This window comes from Haliotis rubra, unplaced genomic scaffold, assembly GCF_003918875.1.
Source record: "Haliotis rubra isolate DU_JTF1 unplaced genomic scaffold, ASM391887v1 Scf241, whole genome shotgun sequence".
Classification (NCBI taxonomy): domain Eukaryota; kingdom Metazoa; phylum Mollusca; class Gastropoda; order Lepetellida; family Haliotidae; genus Haliotis; species Haliotis rubra.
In genome coordinates, this window is record NW_025766459.1 from 1076864 (window position 1) to 1094667 (window position 17804).

The 17804-nt window shown below is 40.6% G+C and overlaps 1 protein-coding gene across 1 annotated transcript; it reads right to left on the reverse strand.

The window, feature by feature from the left end:
• Nucleotides 1-859: 859 nt before the first annotated feature.
• On the reverse strand, nt 860-17800 carry LOC124278764 (MAP kinase-activated protein kinase 2-like). The gene is made up of 10 exons (XM_046714535.1): nt 17532-17800; nt 13728-13870; nt 9550-9614; nt 8886-8965; nt 8564-8690; nt 7663-7738; nt 6812-6936; nt 6348-6433; nt 5432-5512; nt 860-4983 (listed from the first exon to the last, which is right to left on the reverse strand). The coding sequence occupies exons 1-10, from the start codon at nt 17682-17684 to the stop codon at nt 4840-4842; spliced, it is 1080 nt and encodes a 359-aa protein (XP_046570491.1). The 5' UTR covers nt 17685-17800; the 3' UTR covers nt 860-4839.
• Nucleotides 17801-17804: the final 4 nt, after the last annotated feature.

The following is a 17804-nucleotide window of genomic DNA, read 5'->3' on the forward strand; positions in this document are numbered from 1 at the left end:
TCGTGGGCGGGAGGATCATATCATGCACTCTACATCAGACAATGAAGGAATCGTGGGCAGAGGATCATATCATGCACTCTACATCAGAAAATGAGGGATTTGGGGGCAAGGAGATCACCACATGCACACTTAATCAGACAATGAGGTAGTCGGGGGCAAGGAGATCACCGCATGCACACTAAATCAGACAATGGATACTTGATCAGGGGTATCACAGTAAATCAGACAATGGATATTGGGTCAGGGGTATCACGGTAAATCAGACAATGGATATGGGGTCAGGGGTATCACGGTAAATCAGACAATCGGTACAGGGTCAGGGGTATCATGGTAAATCAGACAATGGATACGGGGTCAGGGATATCATGGTAAATCAGACAATGGATGCTTGATCAGGGGTATCACGGTAAATCAGACAATGGATACAAGGTCAGGGGTATCACAGTAAATCAGACAATGGATACGGGGTCAGGAGCATCAGGGTAAATCAGACAATGGATACAGGGTCAGGGGTATCATGGTAAATCAGACAATGGATACGGGGTCAGGGGTATCACGGTAAATCAGACAATGGATACAGGGTCAGGGGTATCACGGTAAATCAGACAATGGATACGGGGTCAGGGGTATCATGGTAAATCAGACAATGGATACGGGGTCAGGGGTATCACAGTAAATCAGACAATGGATACAGGGTCAGGGGTATCACAGTAAATCAGACAATGGATACAGGGTCAGGTGTATCACAGTAAATCAGACAATGGATACAGGGTCAGGGGTATCACGGTAAATCAGACAATGAACCAATGCTGACAGTCAGTGAAACCTGACTCAGTTCATAAATGACAAACAAAATACATAAACACAGTCATGTTTTATTATCTATGGTACAGATATTAGCTGTTCCAAGTTTAGGCTACATTGTGATGATTCTTAATATCCATGATTCAGGGCACTTTTCATCAGCCTTATATATATGAGCATTACTTCTCAGTTTCGTCAAGAGCCAGAACCAGTGTTTAACATGACTGTAGATTTTCCAAGGTATTATTGAAAGAGTTACATAGTTTAACAGTATAGTTTTCATTGTTAAAGAAAGAGCCGTAACTGTGGCAGCACGGATCTACATATCTCTGTATATATTACACGAGCAATACACGTTGTACAGCTGACAGAATGTCTACACCATTCGTGATACCATGACACTCAAGATTCAGTAACGAAGTGACAATAGAACTTACACACTTTCCCATTGTTCACAAGTTCACTGTTAGGCTTAATATCCAGGAAAATGTAAGATAAGAAAAAATATTTAAGATTCTTTTAAGATGTGTTGATCACTCAATGGTTTATATTTCACACTAACATGAAGACAGAGTACCCCACTTCTTACAAGGTTCTCATTGCTGATTCTTTAGAAGATATAACAGACTACTGAACTTCATCAACTCCTCTCTGACTCTGTATAGGAATCTGTCTCATTCAGTAATACATAGACTCTTTTAAAGAGGACAACACAACCCGTGCTATGAACTGGCCAGCAATACCCCGTGATCTGTTTATTCTAAGAATCTTGATATCATGAATGGGTAAACATATACCACTGAGAATAAACAATACAGTCCTACGTCAGACACATTATTTACAGTTAATCATAAACACAATTACTGTTTATAGAAATCTTTGTACAATTACAGACCTCTCCTGTCTGTTTAGCAGACAGTCCAGTGTTGATAATGAAGTCAAAATAACAATGTTACCACTGCGTCAAAGTTGAATCACATTGTTAAGATTATATCATTCCTTCAAGGAAAAAACAAATAACTGTATGTATGACATTTTTGTACAACCCTAGAACGTTAGACAGGTGTCTGTAAGTTATCCCCAACAGGATGATCGACTGAAGAGAATCACAATAATACAACCTGTACACAAATTATACCAAGCCTGTATTTAACTGTAATATCCTAAACAATATCACTGGTAATTTATCAAAGGTCCTGTTGAGGAGAAAACTAAAACGGATCCTTATTTAAAGTACATTTCAGTTAAACAGTGGTGGCCTGATGTTTCACAGTGGAAACAGATATGTGTACTAAATGCATGTTGTTTTCACCTGAAACACGCTGATGATTTCACAGAACACGGTATTTGTCATTTTCAATACAAAATTACTGATACAATTTCTGCTTTGAAATCATCATCAAAGAATCACAATATCATTCTGAAAATGTCAAGATTGAAACCTTTCTTACTCAGTTTGGTAAAATGATATACATGATGGTAAAATCACTCTAACAAACACACAAGGCACGTAACTCACAAGAACACATGTACACAAACATCTACATAACAAATCTTCATGATCATAAAACATTTTGCTAAAAGATATCTCACCAGTCTGCATGTGATAACAAATCATAGACAGCCTACAAACTTACCAAGTTGAACCAAATAATAATTTCATTCAAATATCATGAATGACCTTGATGTTCGTTACTGATTTGTGATGGAGGTATTTGAAATACAAACAGTTGAACAGTTTGTACAGATGGTGAGAATTATTAACATATCCACTTCTGATTCTAAAAGGGTGACATTTTCTGTGCCATGTTTCTGGCCAAATTTCACAAAGCTGCAGTAGCACTGAGGCCATACAACTCCCTTGGATGATAACCATCTTGTGACAGTCTAACACTTATAACGATCTTGGCACAAAGACAATCAGTAGTAACAAACATTAACAAACTTATGACCTGTCAAAGATCTAGACACTGAACATTGTCCCAGTAACAGATGTAACAGCTTCAAGGTCATTCATGGAGACAAATGCAAGAGAGTGAAACATTAAAGCTGGTGTTTTACAGGGGGACATGTTCCACCACTACAGGGTGTACGATACCTGCTCATGGGGGACATGTTTCACCCCTATTGGGTGTACGATACCCGCTAAAGGGGGACATGTTCCACCCCTAATGGGTGTACGATACCCGCTAAAGGGGGATATGTTCCACCCCTAATGGGTGTACGATACCTGCTCAAGGGGACATGTTCCACCACTACAGGGTGTACAATATCCGCTAAAGGGGGACATGTTCCACCCCTAATGGGTGTGCAATACCTGCTGAAGACCCAGTCAGTGAAGTACAAAACTTTTCACCAGCTCAGATACATGTATATTTTATGCACCTCCACCTGCTTAACGACAAGTGAAACTCCTCATCTCAGGTAAAACCTACTACTTGTGGACCTAACGTATTTAACGTCCTATGTCGAGATGGACGATACACGGATGTAAAACTGACTGCTCATTACACCTGGCTGAGGCATCATCAGTAGTCCAGATGTACCAGCTTCTAAATGCCACACCTGGCTGAGGCATCATCAGTAGTCCAGATGTACCAGCTTCTAAATGCCACACCTGGCTGAGGCATCATCAGTAGTCCAGATGTACCAGCTTCTAAATGCCACTTAAGGAAGTTATACTCCTCAGATTCAGGACAATATGTTCCTCCATCACCTGTGAAGACATACAATCACTTCACTTTGTAGCGGTGATGTGTGTCTAGTTTAAGGAGCTGATTACATGAGGCCGCACTCCATGAAGACCACAACCACCCTGCAACGTGTCCATGTCTTAATAGGCGATGGAAGAACATAGCTGTGTGACCATGTGTCTGTTGTCCCCTTGTCATAACACCGACGACATCACCATGATGATATCACACCGACGACATCACCATGATGATATCACACAGACGACATCACCATGATGATATCACACAGACGACATCACCATGATGATATCACACTGATGACATCACATCATTGACATATATCTCAAATAAGGCAATTGGGGACAAGCAGATCAGTATGGGATATCTGCATACCATGGAAAGGCCAGCCCACCAACACAAATACAAGACTCAGCTGGTATTTCACATAGTGTAGGCAGGTCATAATAGTTTCTCGTACAATTGGTGGGAAAACAATCAGAGTGAAAGCTTGGTGTATGAAGTCCAAGGGAGACAACAAGAAATATCATTGTCAATTTTCCTTTTCCGTTCCGGCCTTCATCCCAGAGCCAAAATTATTCCATAAGTGTTAAATATATCTTATAATTCCCTCAACTGAGACTTATCCACTCAACTAAATGTCTGTTTGCCAAAACTGCCATAAAATGCCTAAAAGAACAAATACATTTCACTGTAACAAACATGTTGACTTCACAAGTTGCAGCTTCAAAACTGAATAACAATAACAAGCAGAACTGAACAATGTTTAGCATGTTCTACAAAACAGGATGTTTATAAGTGAGTTTACTAACTGTTCAGCCGTCACGGTTTGATGTGGGGCTGAAGACTGGGAGCACTGACAACAGGATGACTCACACAACAGTCCAGACCAAGTCATATCCCTCTTCCAAGATAATCCTACCTTCTTAACAAAAAGAAATATCACCGACGAGATCCTGTTCTTATGTTATCTATAAGTAACTCACCAGGAGTCAGATAATTGTTCCCTTTTTGTGAGCGATATTGGTCTGGGAAATCCAAAAAAATATGACATTGGTCTGTGAAATTCATCTGGCATAGAATCAAAACTGGAGTCACCTAAATGCCCACCCACTATGAGGCCCATGTTACATGTTGGTCCTCGACATACAGGCTGCTCCCCACCAAGCACCTGCCAGCAGAACCATGCACCATTTGCCCTTCAACACTGTCTAGTATATACCTCCTCAATATGTCCTTAAGGGTAATAAATGAATATCTCTCGTGGTGTTCCGGCCTGCTGGCTGTTGCTGGATGATGATTCAGGTGGCGATGGAAGATGAGTCTACGAAGCCTCAGCCCCCTTGGTCTTGCCTGATTGTGTTCGTCGTTTTTTCAAAATGGGGTTGTTGGAATCAGATAGGTTCTTGATGTTGCAACAGTGGTCATAGTCCACTCTCATAGTGGCCAGTGCGTTGGTCATCTCCTCCTGTTAGAACAAGAAAAGAAACCAGTGTACTGAAGGGACAGAAGCTCACCTATTGTTAAATCTATTCACTGATTGAGTTTGCTATTGTTTGTGTTTTTCACAACTATATGAAACATCATGTCACAAACTGGACCAGACAAACACATGATTGATATTATAAGTAGTTGATTGATATTACGAATATTTGTTTCTGTTTAAGTGATGGCAACCTTTCAATAACCTGAGATAGATGTGATCAGTAATGATCCCAGAAAATTAATGCACATGACACAAACATATGGAACTTGGGAGAAAATGATCCAAAATCACATGGACCACCACAAGACACTTGCATGCTTTCATTCAACAGCACATTCTGTACAATTATGAGATCCTGAGTTGTTTAGACACAAACTATGTCAATATAGAATTATCAACCAAGATAACAACGCCATTATGTTGAACCCACCTGCACATCCATCCAGACATCTTCCTCCTCTCGCAACACCCGTGCCGACATCAGGGGTGTTGGCGGCACCATTGAGTAGTTCTGTCAGACAAAGAACCACACTAAAAATATATCTAAAACATCCCATATTATCAAAAGGCACCTGTTCACCACTAGTCTGATTTGTATAAAAAGTTTCGCCAAGAAATATTCCACGGTTCTTGAGTGTCCTCATTTTCAACTTGTTGTCAAAGAGATTCAGAAAATGAAAAAATGGAAATCAGCAATCTCCGATTGCACCAGTTCACCACTAGACAGATCTATCCGATTGCACCAGTTCACCACTAGACAGATCGGCAAGAAACATTCCACAGTTTAGAAGTTCTCCTTCAGAAATGCCAGGGAGACAACTCATCATGACATGCTGACAAGCTCCTCACAGCCATAACCCAGTTCCAGAGTTCTCTCTACTATGACTGCCACAAGTCTCAGCTACCTTCTGTATCAGGGGACCCACAGTTGAACTCACTACTGAGTGACCATTTTGTTTACAAACAAATGACAATGACAAGTGATCTCTGAGCTTAATATTTTTGTTAGTCAATCTGAATTCTGTTGAAATCTTTGAAATTCTATTTGATATACTATTTCATCAGCTACTGTGTAACTGGTTTGGTCAACATAAATGGAGAATGTGGCTGTTCTCCTGTTGGTCTGCAGTCTCAAACCAATCTGACTGAACTAACTTCTGGGAAATAGTAAGTCAGTCGATCACCACCACTGCATTCCAGCAGATCCATTTATGGGGTCCGAGGAAACATAAAGATTCTTGTGTGCATTGCAACTGGAGCCAACAATGACATCCCGAGGGTAGGAAGACGACACGAGCTGGGGTGGAGCTTGTACTAACTATAGCGCTACAAACAGCAACACTTACTTTAATCCACTTGTTCTGCATCACCTCTGATATAGACAGTCTGTGATCAGGATCTGTTCTCAGTAAACCTCTAATCAACTCTTTTGCTGAAAAAACAAAGACATAAACTCTGGTCAAACTACCTTCCTCCAGCTGTGGCTACACACTGTATCTGCAGCAATAAATGCTGTATTGATGCAAGTCCCCTCATCAAATAAACGGAATGCACAATAACACATTTCAAATGAGTGAACGAGTATGATTTTACGCTACTTTTAGCAATATCCCGACAGGGGACACCAGAAACTGAACTGGTGAAACTTGTACTCTGTAGTCCTACACCAAACTATGGTACAAGTCCACTGGGCAGAGTGGTAAGAAGTGTGTTTTGGTGAAAGGTGTACTCTGTAGTCCTACACCAATCTATGGTACAAGTCCACTGGGCAGAGTGGTAAGAAGTGTGTTTTGGTGAAAGGTGTACCAACCATCTGTGGACACCCGACTCCACTCCGGGTTGGGGAACTCGTACTGCCCGTTACGGATCCGCTTCTTCATTCCGGGGGAGATGGCAGCACCATGGTTACTATAGAAGGGGGGATAACCACAAAGTCTGGAAAAAATAACACAAACAATATGTACATGATAACACCCAGAGAGTGTAACACTTACAATATGTACACAACACCCAGAGAGGGTTACACTTACATTATGTACACAACACCCAGAGAGGGTTACACTTACATTATGTACATGATAACACCCAGAGAGGGTTACACTTACATTATGTACATGATAACACCCAGAGAGTTTAACACATACAATATGTACATGATAACACCCAGAGAGTTTAACACATACAATATTTAACACATACAATATGTACATGATAACACCCAGAGAGTTTAACACATACAATATGTACATAACACCCAGAGAGTTTAACACATACAATATGTACATGATAACACCCAGAGAGTTTAACACATACAATATGTACATGATAACACCCAGAGAGTTTAACACATACAATATGTACACAACACCCAGAGAGTTTAACACATACAATATGTACATGATAACACCCAGAGAGTGTAACACCTACAATATGTACATGATAACACCCGGAGTGTGTAACACATACAATATGTACATGATAACACCCAGAGAGTGTAACACATACAATATGTACATGATAACACCCAGAGAGTTTAACACTTACAATATGTACATGATAACACCCAGAGAGTTTAACACTTACAATATGTACATGATAACACCCAGAGAGTGTAACACTTACAATATGTACATGATAACACCCAGAGAGTGTAACACTTACAATATGTACATGATAACACCTAGGGACCACATGTCACATGACTTGTCATACTTCTCGGGTCCAAGGACTTCCGGTGCTGCAACACAAATGGTAAAACGTTAAGGCATCAAAAATCAAAAAGAAAGATTTAGATTTTCCATAAAAATATCTCAGGTCCATATCTGCCTAAATAATGTTTAACTACCACTTAACAACATAATACAGTGTGCGAAAAATAAACTGGTCCTGTGGTGCCTGGCAAGTAAAAATTCATCAGGACCACTAAATGATAAGTTTGTAGTGGTCCTGGTGGTGGGTGAATTTTGTATTGATAGTTATGTAAATCTACGAATGTTATTTTGGACCAGTGAAGTACAGACAGGACCAATAATTATTGTCCACTCACTGGTCCTGTGGTCTAGTGGAAATTTTGAAAGGTTTCTTTCCCTGTAATATGGTGTATAGCAGGGTGTTTAACTACCACTTATAGTCTGTTTGCAGTGAAGACGTACTGATGAATTTCACTTAAAAGTATATAAAACAAGTGTTTGCCACTGATATGACAATGTCCCCCGCCGCTGAAGAATGGAATATTTATAACACATTTACTACTTTATATTTGTTGGTCACATAGAAGATGCTTGAAATGACTGATGTCTGCATAATCACCCAATGTAGGCTGTCACCACATTTGAAGACATTGGGTACAACAGTTCATGAGATATCACGTTAACAAGAGTTTCAAAAGTGGTCAAAGTGTCGTGGTGACCTTGATAATAAGGTCAAGGTCACCAAAATTGACATGACAGGTGTCTGGGTAATCCCCCAATGTAGGCTGTCACCAAATTTGAAGACATTGGGTACAACAGTTCATGAGATATCGCGTTTAACAAGAATCGGGACATATATAACTACCACTTACCAACATAATATGGTGTATAGCAGGGTGTTTGTAAGGACTTGTAGTTGCTGATTTCTTTAGTGAAACCAAAATCTGTCAACTTTAGCACTCCCATATCACCACGCTTTGAATACAACAAATTTTCTGGCTGAAACACAAAGATCAATTTAAAATTTAATTTTTAAATTATGCAAAAGCATCAGTAATGCCCAAGTTAAAATTGATGCTTAAACTTTAAATGAAATTGAACTGAAGACAACACAGAATTTGTCTCAATTTCAACTTACAGGAATTGAATTTCACAGAAACATCATCAAACAAGCAGAAGAGTGGGCGTCCTTACCTTTAAGTCTCTGTGCGCTATGTTCATGGAATGAAGATGCTGTATGGCCTTCGCTATGTCACATATAACTGATGCAGCCTCTGAAACAACAATACATGGCTTAAATCAGATGTAAAGAGGATTTATCTGAAACACTATTTCAGTAATTATGAAAGTGAGTTCAACATTGAACGAAGTAAAAAACTTGTGTCATTTTAACGTCACATATGATGAAAATCAGACGTTTTCCACCGAAAACCCATCAGCAGAAATACTCATGTCATCTATTTAAATATTCCACATTTCAACTAACTTAAACAGCAGTTAACTGAAAGGAATGTGAAAGGTAATATATCTAATGTTTCACAGAGTGAGTGAAATATGTTTAGAACCACAGTAAGCTATATACCTCTCCTTTCGCAGTAGCCTGAAACAAGCATGTACCAGTGTTTTATAGCTTTAGAATCAATGTTACTGGGGTACAAACCAAATGTAATAAACAACCAAGACTTCTCTCTGAGCTTTAGCCCCTGAAGTCCATGAAGATACAATGTCTGCCAGATATAACGACACTCAGACATCACACACTGAAACTACATGTTCCTCTGGCGACTGCCAGACTGAGGTCCTGAGGCCCCCATCCCAGGACGGAACGAGACCCTGCAACATCCCTCCTACCCCTCACCTCTCTCTGTGAATGCTGAGTCTGCCCGTTCCTGGATCCTTGTAAACAGCTCTCCACCCTCCATGCTGAAAGTAGCGAGAGATAAATGTCAGAACCAGGTACCAGTCCTTTCACTCACTTGCCAGGAAGGTTCTCCTCTGGGCGATACCCTAAAGGCTCCTGACAAGGGTCAGTTTATTCTCATTTTGTGGGGGTGGTGGTCAGGATGTCAGGAGAGGAGAGCGGGGAGGCCTGATAGTTATTCTTATCTTGGTGAGGCCATTACTGTTGTGGAAGAATTCGGTGTGCGTGTGTGTGTTTTGGGGGGTGGGGTTGGTGGTCAGGATGTCAGGAGAGGAGATCGGGGAGGCCTGATAGTTATTCTTCTCTTGGTGAGGCCATTACTGTCGTGGAAGAATTCGGTGTGCGTGTGTGTGTTTTGGGGGGTGGGGGTGGTGGTCAGGATGTCAGGAGAGGAGAGCGGGGAGGCCTGATAGTTATTCTTATCTTGGTGAGGCCATTACTGTTGTGGAAGAAGTCAGACATGAGGCTGGGTGGTGCGAGTTGTGGGGAACAGTACAGAATGTTTCTTGTCAACCACCCCCACGGTCTGGGGAAATGATGTAGACACCCCTCAGTGATCATGTTTCAGATATATAAAAACTCCTTCCCAAAAACCTTCCCTAGAGTGAGTGAGTGAGTTTTACACCACACTCAGCAATATTCCAGCTATATGGCAGCGGTCTGTAAATAATCGAGTCTGGACCAGACAATCCAGTGATCAACAGCATGAGCATCGATCTACACAATTGGGATACGATGACATGTCTCAACCAAGTCAGCGAGCCTGTCCACCTGATCCAGTTAGTCGCTTCTTATAACAAGCATGGGTTACTGAAGATCAATTCTAACCCAGACCTTCATGGGTTAGCTTCCCTAGATTTGAGGATATAGTTGTATCTCTCATGTGCTGGCAGCCCTGCCTTATTTTCTCCTGTCAAAAAGCATCCCTTGACCGACTGAAAAACCTGACCTACAAAATAAGTCCCTGGCTAAAATATCCCCGTTCAGAGTTATAAAGACAGAAAAACTCTTCAGTCATATTAATGAAGAAATAAGATTACCCAGGAACACAGGACAAAAATGTCTGCCCATGTAGTACACTTGTGTTAACAACCAACTGACAAGACACAGAGACACAGTGATCTCAAGTCACAGGCCATCTCTTTTGTACTTGTCACCCAAAAACTAACTGCACAAGTACATCAGAAAACTAACACCTCCTGCCTAGAATATCTACAAAAGAGTGCAAGAAGTATCAACCTTACACATCAAAGTAAACTAGAAATGATAATCAAACAGGTGCACATCACTCAAAAATATGTCCAAAAATATTTATGCTAATGTAATGATAAAGTTAATCTCCTATTTTATTATCAGATGTACATTAAATATGACATAAGAAACAGTTGTGAGATAGAACTGTATTCCTACATGACAGCTGATATACAAGTATTGCTTGAACCGATCACAGAAACTATTTATTTGATGGTGCATGCAAAAAACCCATGTGGACAAAATCGGAGGTTGAAATTGTGTTCACTTTTCTCACAATGCTCTTCCTGAATGTGAAAGGGAAGTACCAACTCAGAATATAAGAGTGAAAGGAGATTGGACAGACACATATAGCGATGAGGCAAAAATGACTCATCACAAATATGGATCAGGCTCATAAAAATGTCACAAATGTGACCAAAAAATCCTACACTGTAGATATACTGTGTAGTGAGCAGTGTATTGCACTATAACTGTCAGAGTGTATGGCTTGTTATACATATATTGTACAGCAGTGTGTGTGGTTTATATTGTACAGCAGTGTGTGTGGCTTGTATTGTACAGCAGTGTGTGTGGTTTATATTGTATAGTAATGTGTGTGGCTTATATTGTACAGCAGTGTGTGTGGCTTATATTGTACAGCAGTGTGTGTGGCTTGTATTGTACAGCAGTGTGTGTGGTTTATATTGTATAGTAATGTGTGTGACTTATATTGTACAGCAGTGTGTGTGGTTTATATTGTACAGCAGTGTGTGTGGCTTGTATTGTACAGCAGTGTGTGTGGTTTATATTGTATAGTAATGTGTGTGGTTTATATTGTACAGCAGTGTGTGTGGCTTGTATTGTACAGCAGTGTGTGTGGCTTATATTGTACAGCAGTGTGTGTGGCTTGTATTGTATAGTAATGTGTGTGGCTTATATTGTACAGCAGTGTGTGTGGCTTATATTGTACAGCAGTGTGTGTGGTTTATATTGTACAGCAGTGTGTGTGGCTTATATTGTACAGCAGTGTGTGTGGTTTATATTGTACAGCAGTGTGTGTGGCTTATATTGTACAGCAGTGTGTGTGGTTTATATTGTACAGCAGTGTGTGTGGCTTATATTGTACAGCAGTGTGTGTGGTTTATATTGTACAGCAGTGTGTGTGGCTTGTATTGTACAGCAGTGTGTGTGTGTTTTATATTGTATATTGTAGCAGTGTGTGTGGCTTATATTGTACAGCAGTGTGTGTGGCTTGTATTGTATAGTAATGTGTGTGGCTTATATTGTACAGCAGTGTGTGTGGTTTATATTGTACAGCAGTGTGTGTGGCTTGTATTGTATAGTAATGTCTGTGGCTTATATTGTACAGCAGTGTGTGTGGCTTATATTGTACAGCAGTGTGTGTGGCTTATATTGTACAGCAGTGTGTGTGGCTTGTATTGTATAGTAATGTGTGTGGCTTATATTGTGCAGTGTGTGTGGTATATTGTACAGCAGTGTGTGTGTGTGGCAGTGTGTGTTTATATTGTACAGCAGTGTGTGTGGTTTATATTGTATAGTAATGTGTGTGGCTTATATTGTACAGCAGTGTGTGTGGTTTATATTGTACAGCAGTGTGTGTGGCTTGTATTGTACAGCAGTGTGTGTGGTTTATATTGTATAGTAATGTGTGTGGCTTATATTGTACAGCAGTGTGTGTGGCTTGTATTGTATAGTAATGTGTGTGGCTTATATTGTACAGCAGTTTGTGTGGTTTATATTGTACAGCAGTTTGTGTGGTTTATATTGTATAGTAATGGGTGGGGTATATTGTACTGAAGTGTATGGTATATATTTTATAGCAGTGTAAGGTAAATGGCTTGTAGAGATTGGTTTTCTGAGTATTATTGGAAGGGAGGACATTCTTCATACTACAAGATGTTTGTGGTTGCATATGAGATGGAATGCAACAAGCCTAGACAAGAAATGGTGATATCCCTGATAGTTTCACTGAAGAAAGAACAGTGTAACTGACTGGATGGCTGAACATAAATGACTGAAACGAAACTGCGGCAGGAGCTGGACTGAGGATATACAGCACATAACCATACAGCTATAACTATAAGTGAATTAGACATGATCACTCGACAGATATCTGCAGCAAACACCATTCAACATTTTCCCTAATTCATGTTTCTGTACTCTGAAATGATGGCTTGTTGAAAGTGACTTCACTGATAGCAGGACCAGTGTTACGAGAGATGTATATATGCTTACTTTTACACATATATATTGATTGATTGATTGAGTGAGTGAGTATGGTTTTATGCCGCTTATAGTAGGGGGACACCAGAAATGGGCTTCACACACAGCCCATGTGGGAAATCGAAACCTGGGTCTTCGGCGAACACTTTAACCACTAGGCTACCCTACCGCCCCTTTCACACTGATGATAGTTGTGTTGAAATACATTTGAATTTATAACTACTTTTTTTTCTTAAAAGTTAAATACCAATGTAATAACACCTTTTCCAATTTGCCTGTGAAGGGCACCTCCTTTGGAAGCCTAGATACATCCCTGGGACACATAACACTCATGGTAAGTGAGGATGATCAGAAAAAAAGTTATTTTCATGCATCTACAAACCGTCAGAGAAAAGCTTGTGACAGTTGCAGAATATAACATTTACTGACACACAAGCAGGAGTATAGTTACAGGCCAGTAACCAGAACAATGGAGTATTAGTTAATTATCACATATCACAAGAACATTATCTACTGCTTCACTGGTACATCCGGGGCTGATCAGTCAGCTCCCATCACAAACATATCATTCTGGCAAATCTGGAAATGGAGTGATATGATCCTGACACAGCTACATCACTCTGTAAGACAGAACTTACCACTCCATGACAACCAGAAGACATCGTTGCCCTGAGTAGTTGTTTTCGTAAACATCGTTAATACGAACTATGTGGCAGCACCCATGACATGCGCGGAAGTGAAGGTCGACCTCTCTCCTCGCTTTGGGGACATCTCGGAGCACCTGCAGAGCAGAAAACACAATCAGTGAATAGTCAACTCCATCACTGCATCCACAACATCACCGGCCTATGTTAAAAATAAAGAAGATCTCTGGGCCCTTGAAGACTGCTGCACTTGAATCTGTGCCCCCCTCTGTCTCAACAATACCACTCTGTTGTACTGTTGTTTCCACATTATTCCATCCAAATGGCTGCAATTTTAAACGTCATAAAGATCATGTCAAGGGTTTCATTATTTCCAACACTGGTGAGTGAATGTTGTCTTCCACTCCGCCAGCAGCACCTAACATGCATCAATGCAGACTGTATACAATAAAGCTAACACCAGATAAACAGCTGAGACTGCATGACCAGGAACCTTCAGCTGTTGTCACAACCATACTGGTTAGCTATCTTTCCTGGAAAACCCCCAAGAGGGAGACAAACGCAGTATACTGGGTTCTAGTGCTACCCCGTCTACCCATTCTCCCACCCCCCTTCCTCTCCAGGATTACAAACATAGTGTATTGGGAATCTATTCTCATCTGCTACCATTCTTAGACAACGTAGTTGAACAATTTATATCCAGATCTGCGTTGCAATTCATTCCCGAGCGGCCATATTATACAGGAAAACCTCACAAACTATCTTCAGATATCACAGCTCACAATGAAACTGAACTGGGTGTTTCCATCAAACAAAATCTAAGATGTCTTGCCATCTTTTTATCGTACCAATTACAAACTTTAGCTTTCAAGTAATTTATCTCGTCCTTAACTTCTTGTAACTTGTAAGTTTGATAAAGTATTGATCGATTAACATTATAATAAGAACACAAGAATGGTGTATATTGCTGTGTTGTGATTCAATAATGATGCAAGAGTTATCCCCCTTGTGTGGTGCACACGGCTTCCACACCCCCTCACATAATCACCTTGCATGCATAATGTGTAAGTCATCAACATGCTTCATGAAGTGAGCAGTGTGCAGTGTGACAAAGCAAGCTCCATCAGCATGCACGTCACCAACATCACAGTCATCACATCTGTGATCATCAGACAGGGGTAAAAGTCCCCCCAGTCTCTTGTCTATAGAAGTCTGTATGGCTGTGTGTTTCAGCAAGTGAACCCAACACAGGTAATCCCCAGAGATGCATCCATACAGAAAACCCAATCAAGTCTGCACAAACTTCCATCACCGTCACAGACAATGAAGCTTGAAGGTCCGGGCCCTGCATAAACTGGCCGGACAGCCGAACTTGTTTGAAACTATAAGAACCAGGTCTGCCCAGTATAAACAGGATATGGTATGACACCATCGGTATATGGTCTCTGTATGACAGTAATAATAGGATGTGGAAGGCGCAGTATTAATGGTATACTGGTATCGAGCAAACCACCTGTCAAATGATGCGTAATGCATTATCTTTTATATTCCAGTATGCTGGGCAGAAAGCAACATAATAAGTCTGGTTATCATATGCAGTGTACTCTGTCAATACCGGCATCAGTAGGGACCAAATAAAAATGCCGGTTTTGACAGAGTGCCGGTTTAGCTAGGTTCGCTTATGACGTGCATTTCTGCCGGGACTGAAACTTTGTGCCGATGTAGACAGAGTACCGGTGTTTACAGAGGCCGGTATTGACAGAGTCCACTGTGTAGTGTTTTAACCTATAGACACATGTGTATTCACAAATAAGGTTTGCCTTCGAAATTGGTTGACAAAACAGAGTAAAGGTGAGGGTGCTTCTTCTAGCATGTCGTTACTTTCCCTGTATCTATGGCAACACAATCGAGACAAGTAATCAGGCCAAGTAATATTTTGTGAAATATGAGATCAACATATAAAATCTGTGTCAGTCAGGGTCGCACACTTTACCTCCTGATACATCAGAAACACACAGCTGAATTGCAGGATACTGCTTCCTTTATACATATTTCATCACGTAATATTCAGATTGGTGTCATAATTCTCCTAGAATGTTCATAGCATGCTGCACACAACAGCTGTATCAGATTCTGGACCTTTTTTAAACACAGTATTGTTTCTGTTTCCTTGATGCCTTCTAGTTGATGATATGTTTAACTCCTTCATAAACATATCCAGTGATTGTCTCAGATTTCCATATTTCGGTTCATGTATATTCATGTATGCTAACACCTTCAGGAGGTCCATGAGTCTCCGCCGCTGCTGACTAACACTCATTCAATACAACATACTCCCTGCTGACGGGCTTGGGCTTGACATACTCCCTACTACTCCCTACGGGCTTGACATACTCCCTACTGACGGGCTTGACATACTCCCTACTGACGGGCTTGACATACTCCCTACTGACGGGCTTGACATACTCCCTACTGACAGGCTTGACCAACCACACTGACATACTCACACAATACAACATACCCTACTTGAATGTCAAGGTCATATATGGCCGACAAGTGAGTATGATTTTGGAGAAAATGCAAGCTTACTGTCCAGGAAATGATATGTAGATGTTGCAAAACGTGTTTAGACCCGTGGAATAGCGCTGCTGATCGGATCTAGTCCTACATGGGTGCTGTCAACTTGCCTGGAATTAATAAACGAATTTAAAAGGTGAGCTTTCGCTGTCTTGGCTGATCCACGATTTTGGCGTGGAATTGCAGATGTAGCTGTTTTCGGTGAGTCGTGGCGTATAACTTTTGAAATAATGATCCGATTGTGACCATTTATTGCTCATTTTGTAGGAAAATCATCTAGCTTTCGATTCGTAGGCCTCGACGGGGCCTTAAAAATATTTTACATGGTGAAATCTAACTTTGATTGAGGGGGTGGTTCCGTCATTACATCCCTTTCCTTTTATATAGTACTAGGGTAGGGTCTACATACATATGTCTTTCTAACGCTGTTTTTAAGCGCGACACGTCCCTGTGAATGAAACTGTAAACATGGAAGGAAATGATTTATGACAAAATGTAGATCTATGTGAACTGCATGGTTGGGTTTGTACATTGTTTAATGCCACACTCAATATTCTGTAATATGACAGCAATCTGCAAATAGTGTGAACCAAACAATTCAATGTTTGACATTATGAAAATTGATCTACACAAGTGGGATGTACGATGACATGCATCAGCCACAGCAGCAGGCCTGACCACCCAATTCCATTAGACGCCTCTTATGTCAGGCAATTCTACCTCTGATCTTCATAGGTTCAACAGCTAGCATTTCTGAAATATTAATCTTAATCAATGACAAAGTTATCATAAACTACCATTTAGACTAAACACTGTTCCTCCCTGAAGACGTTGATGATGATATTGGGTGATACTAAAATGATGTTTTACTCTTGATAATTACACTTTGAAACAAACCACGGGCTGCATGTTAAGATTTTAATCACACGCCTGATTGTTTCTCTTTGATGAGTACAGCGTTGTGTGAAGTTCAAAGAAGTCGTGTCAATGTGTACAGAACGCCACAATGTTGAACAATGTCGAAAGGAAATGACAGAGAACCCAACAAGAAGTGGGAGGGGTCTCACTTGAATGTCATCCCTAACACTGTCATCAACCGAGAAATGTTCTCATGATCATTCATCAAAAACGTCTCAACCATAAAAACATATTCAACGACAGACAAATGTTTACTACATCACGTAAGAATACTGACATAATTTTCTAGAGTCGATTTCCTACCTTCAACGCAAACTTTTCCCCTGTCGCCCGTGAGAAACACTCAACCACTTTTCCGTTAATCCCTAGCCCCAAAACACTGCCCGTTATCCTATAATCGTCTGAAATTGGGTTCTTCCTTGGTTGTAGGGGCCTCGAATGACTATCGCCCATCATCTTGGACACTGAAGGTCAAATTTGAACTAATTATAATCAACTTTCTTGGGTAGTGTCTCTAATAACCGTATACACTCGCGAAGAAGCGAGCAGGCGGATGTGTGTGCGTCGACGCAATGG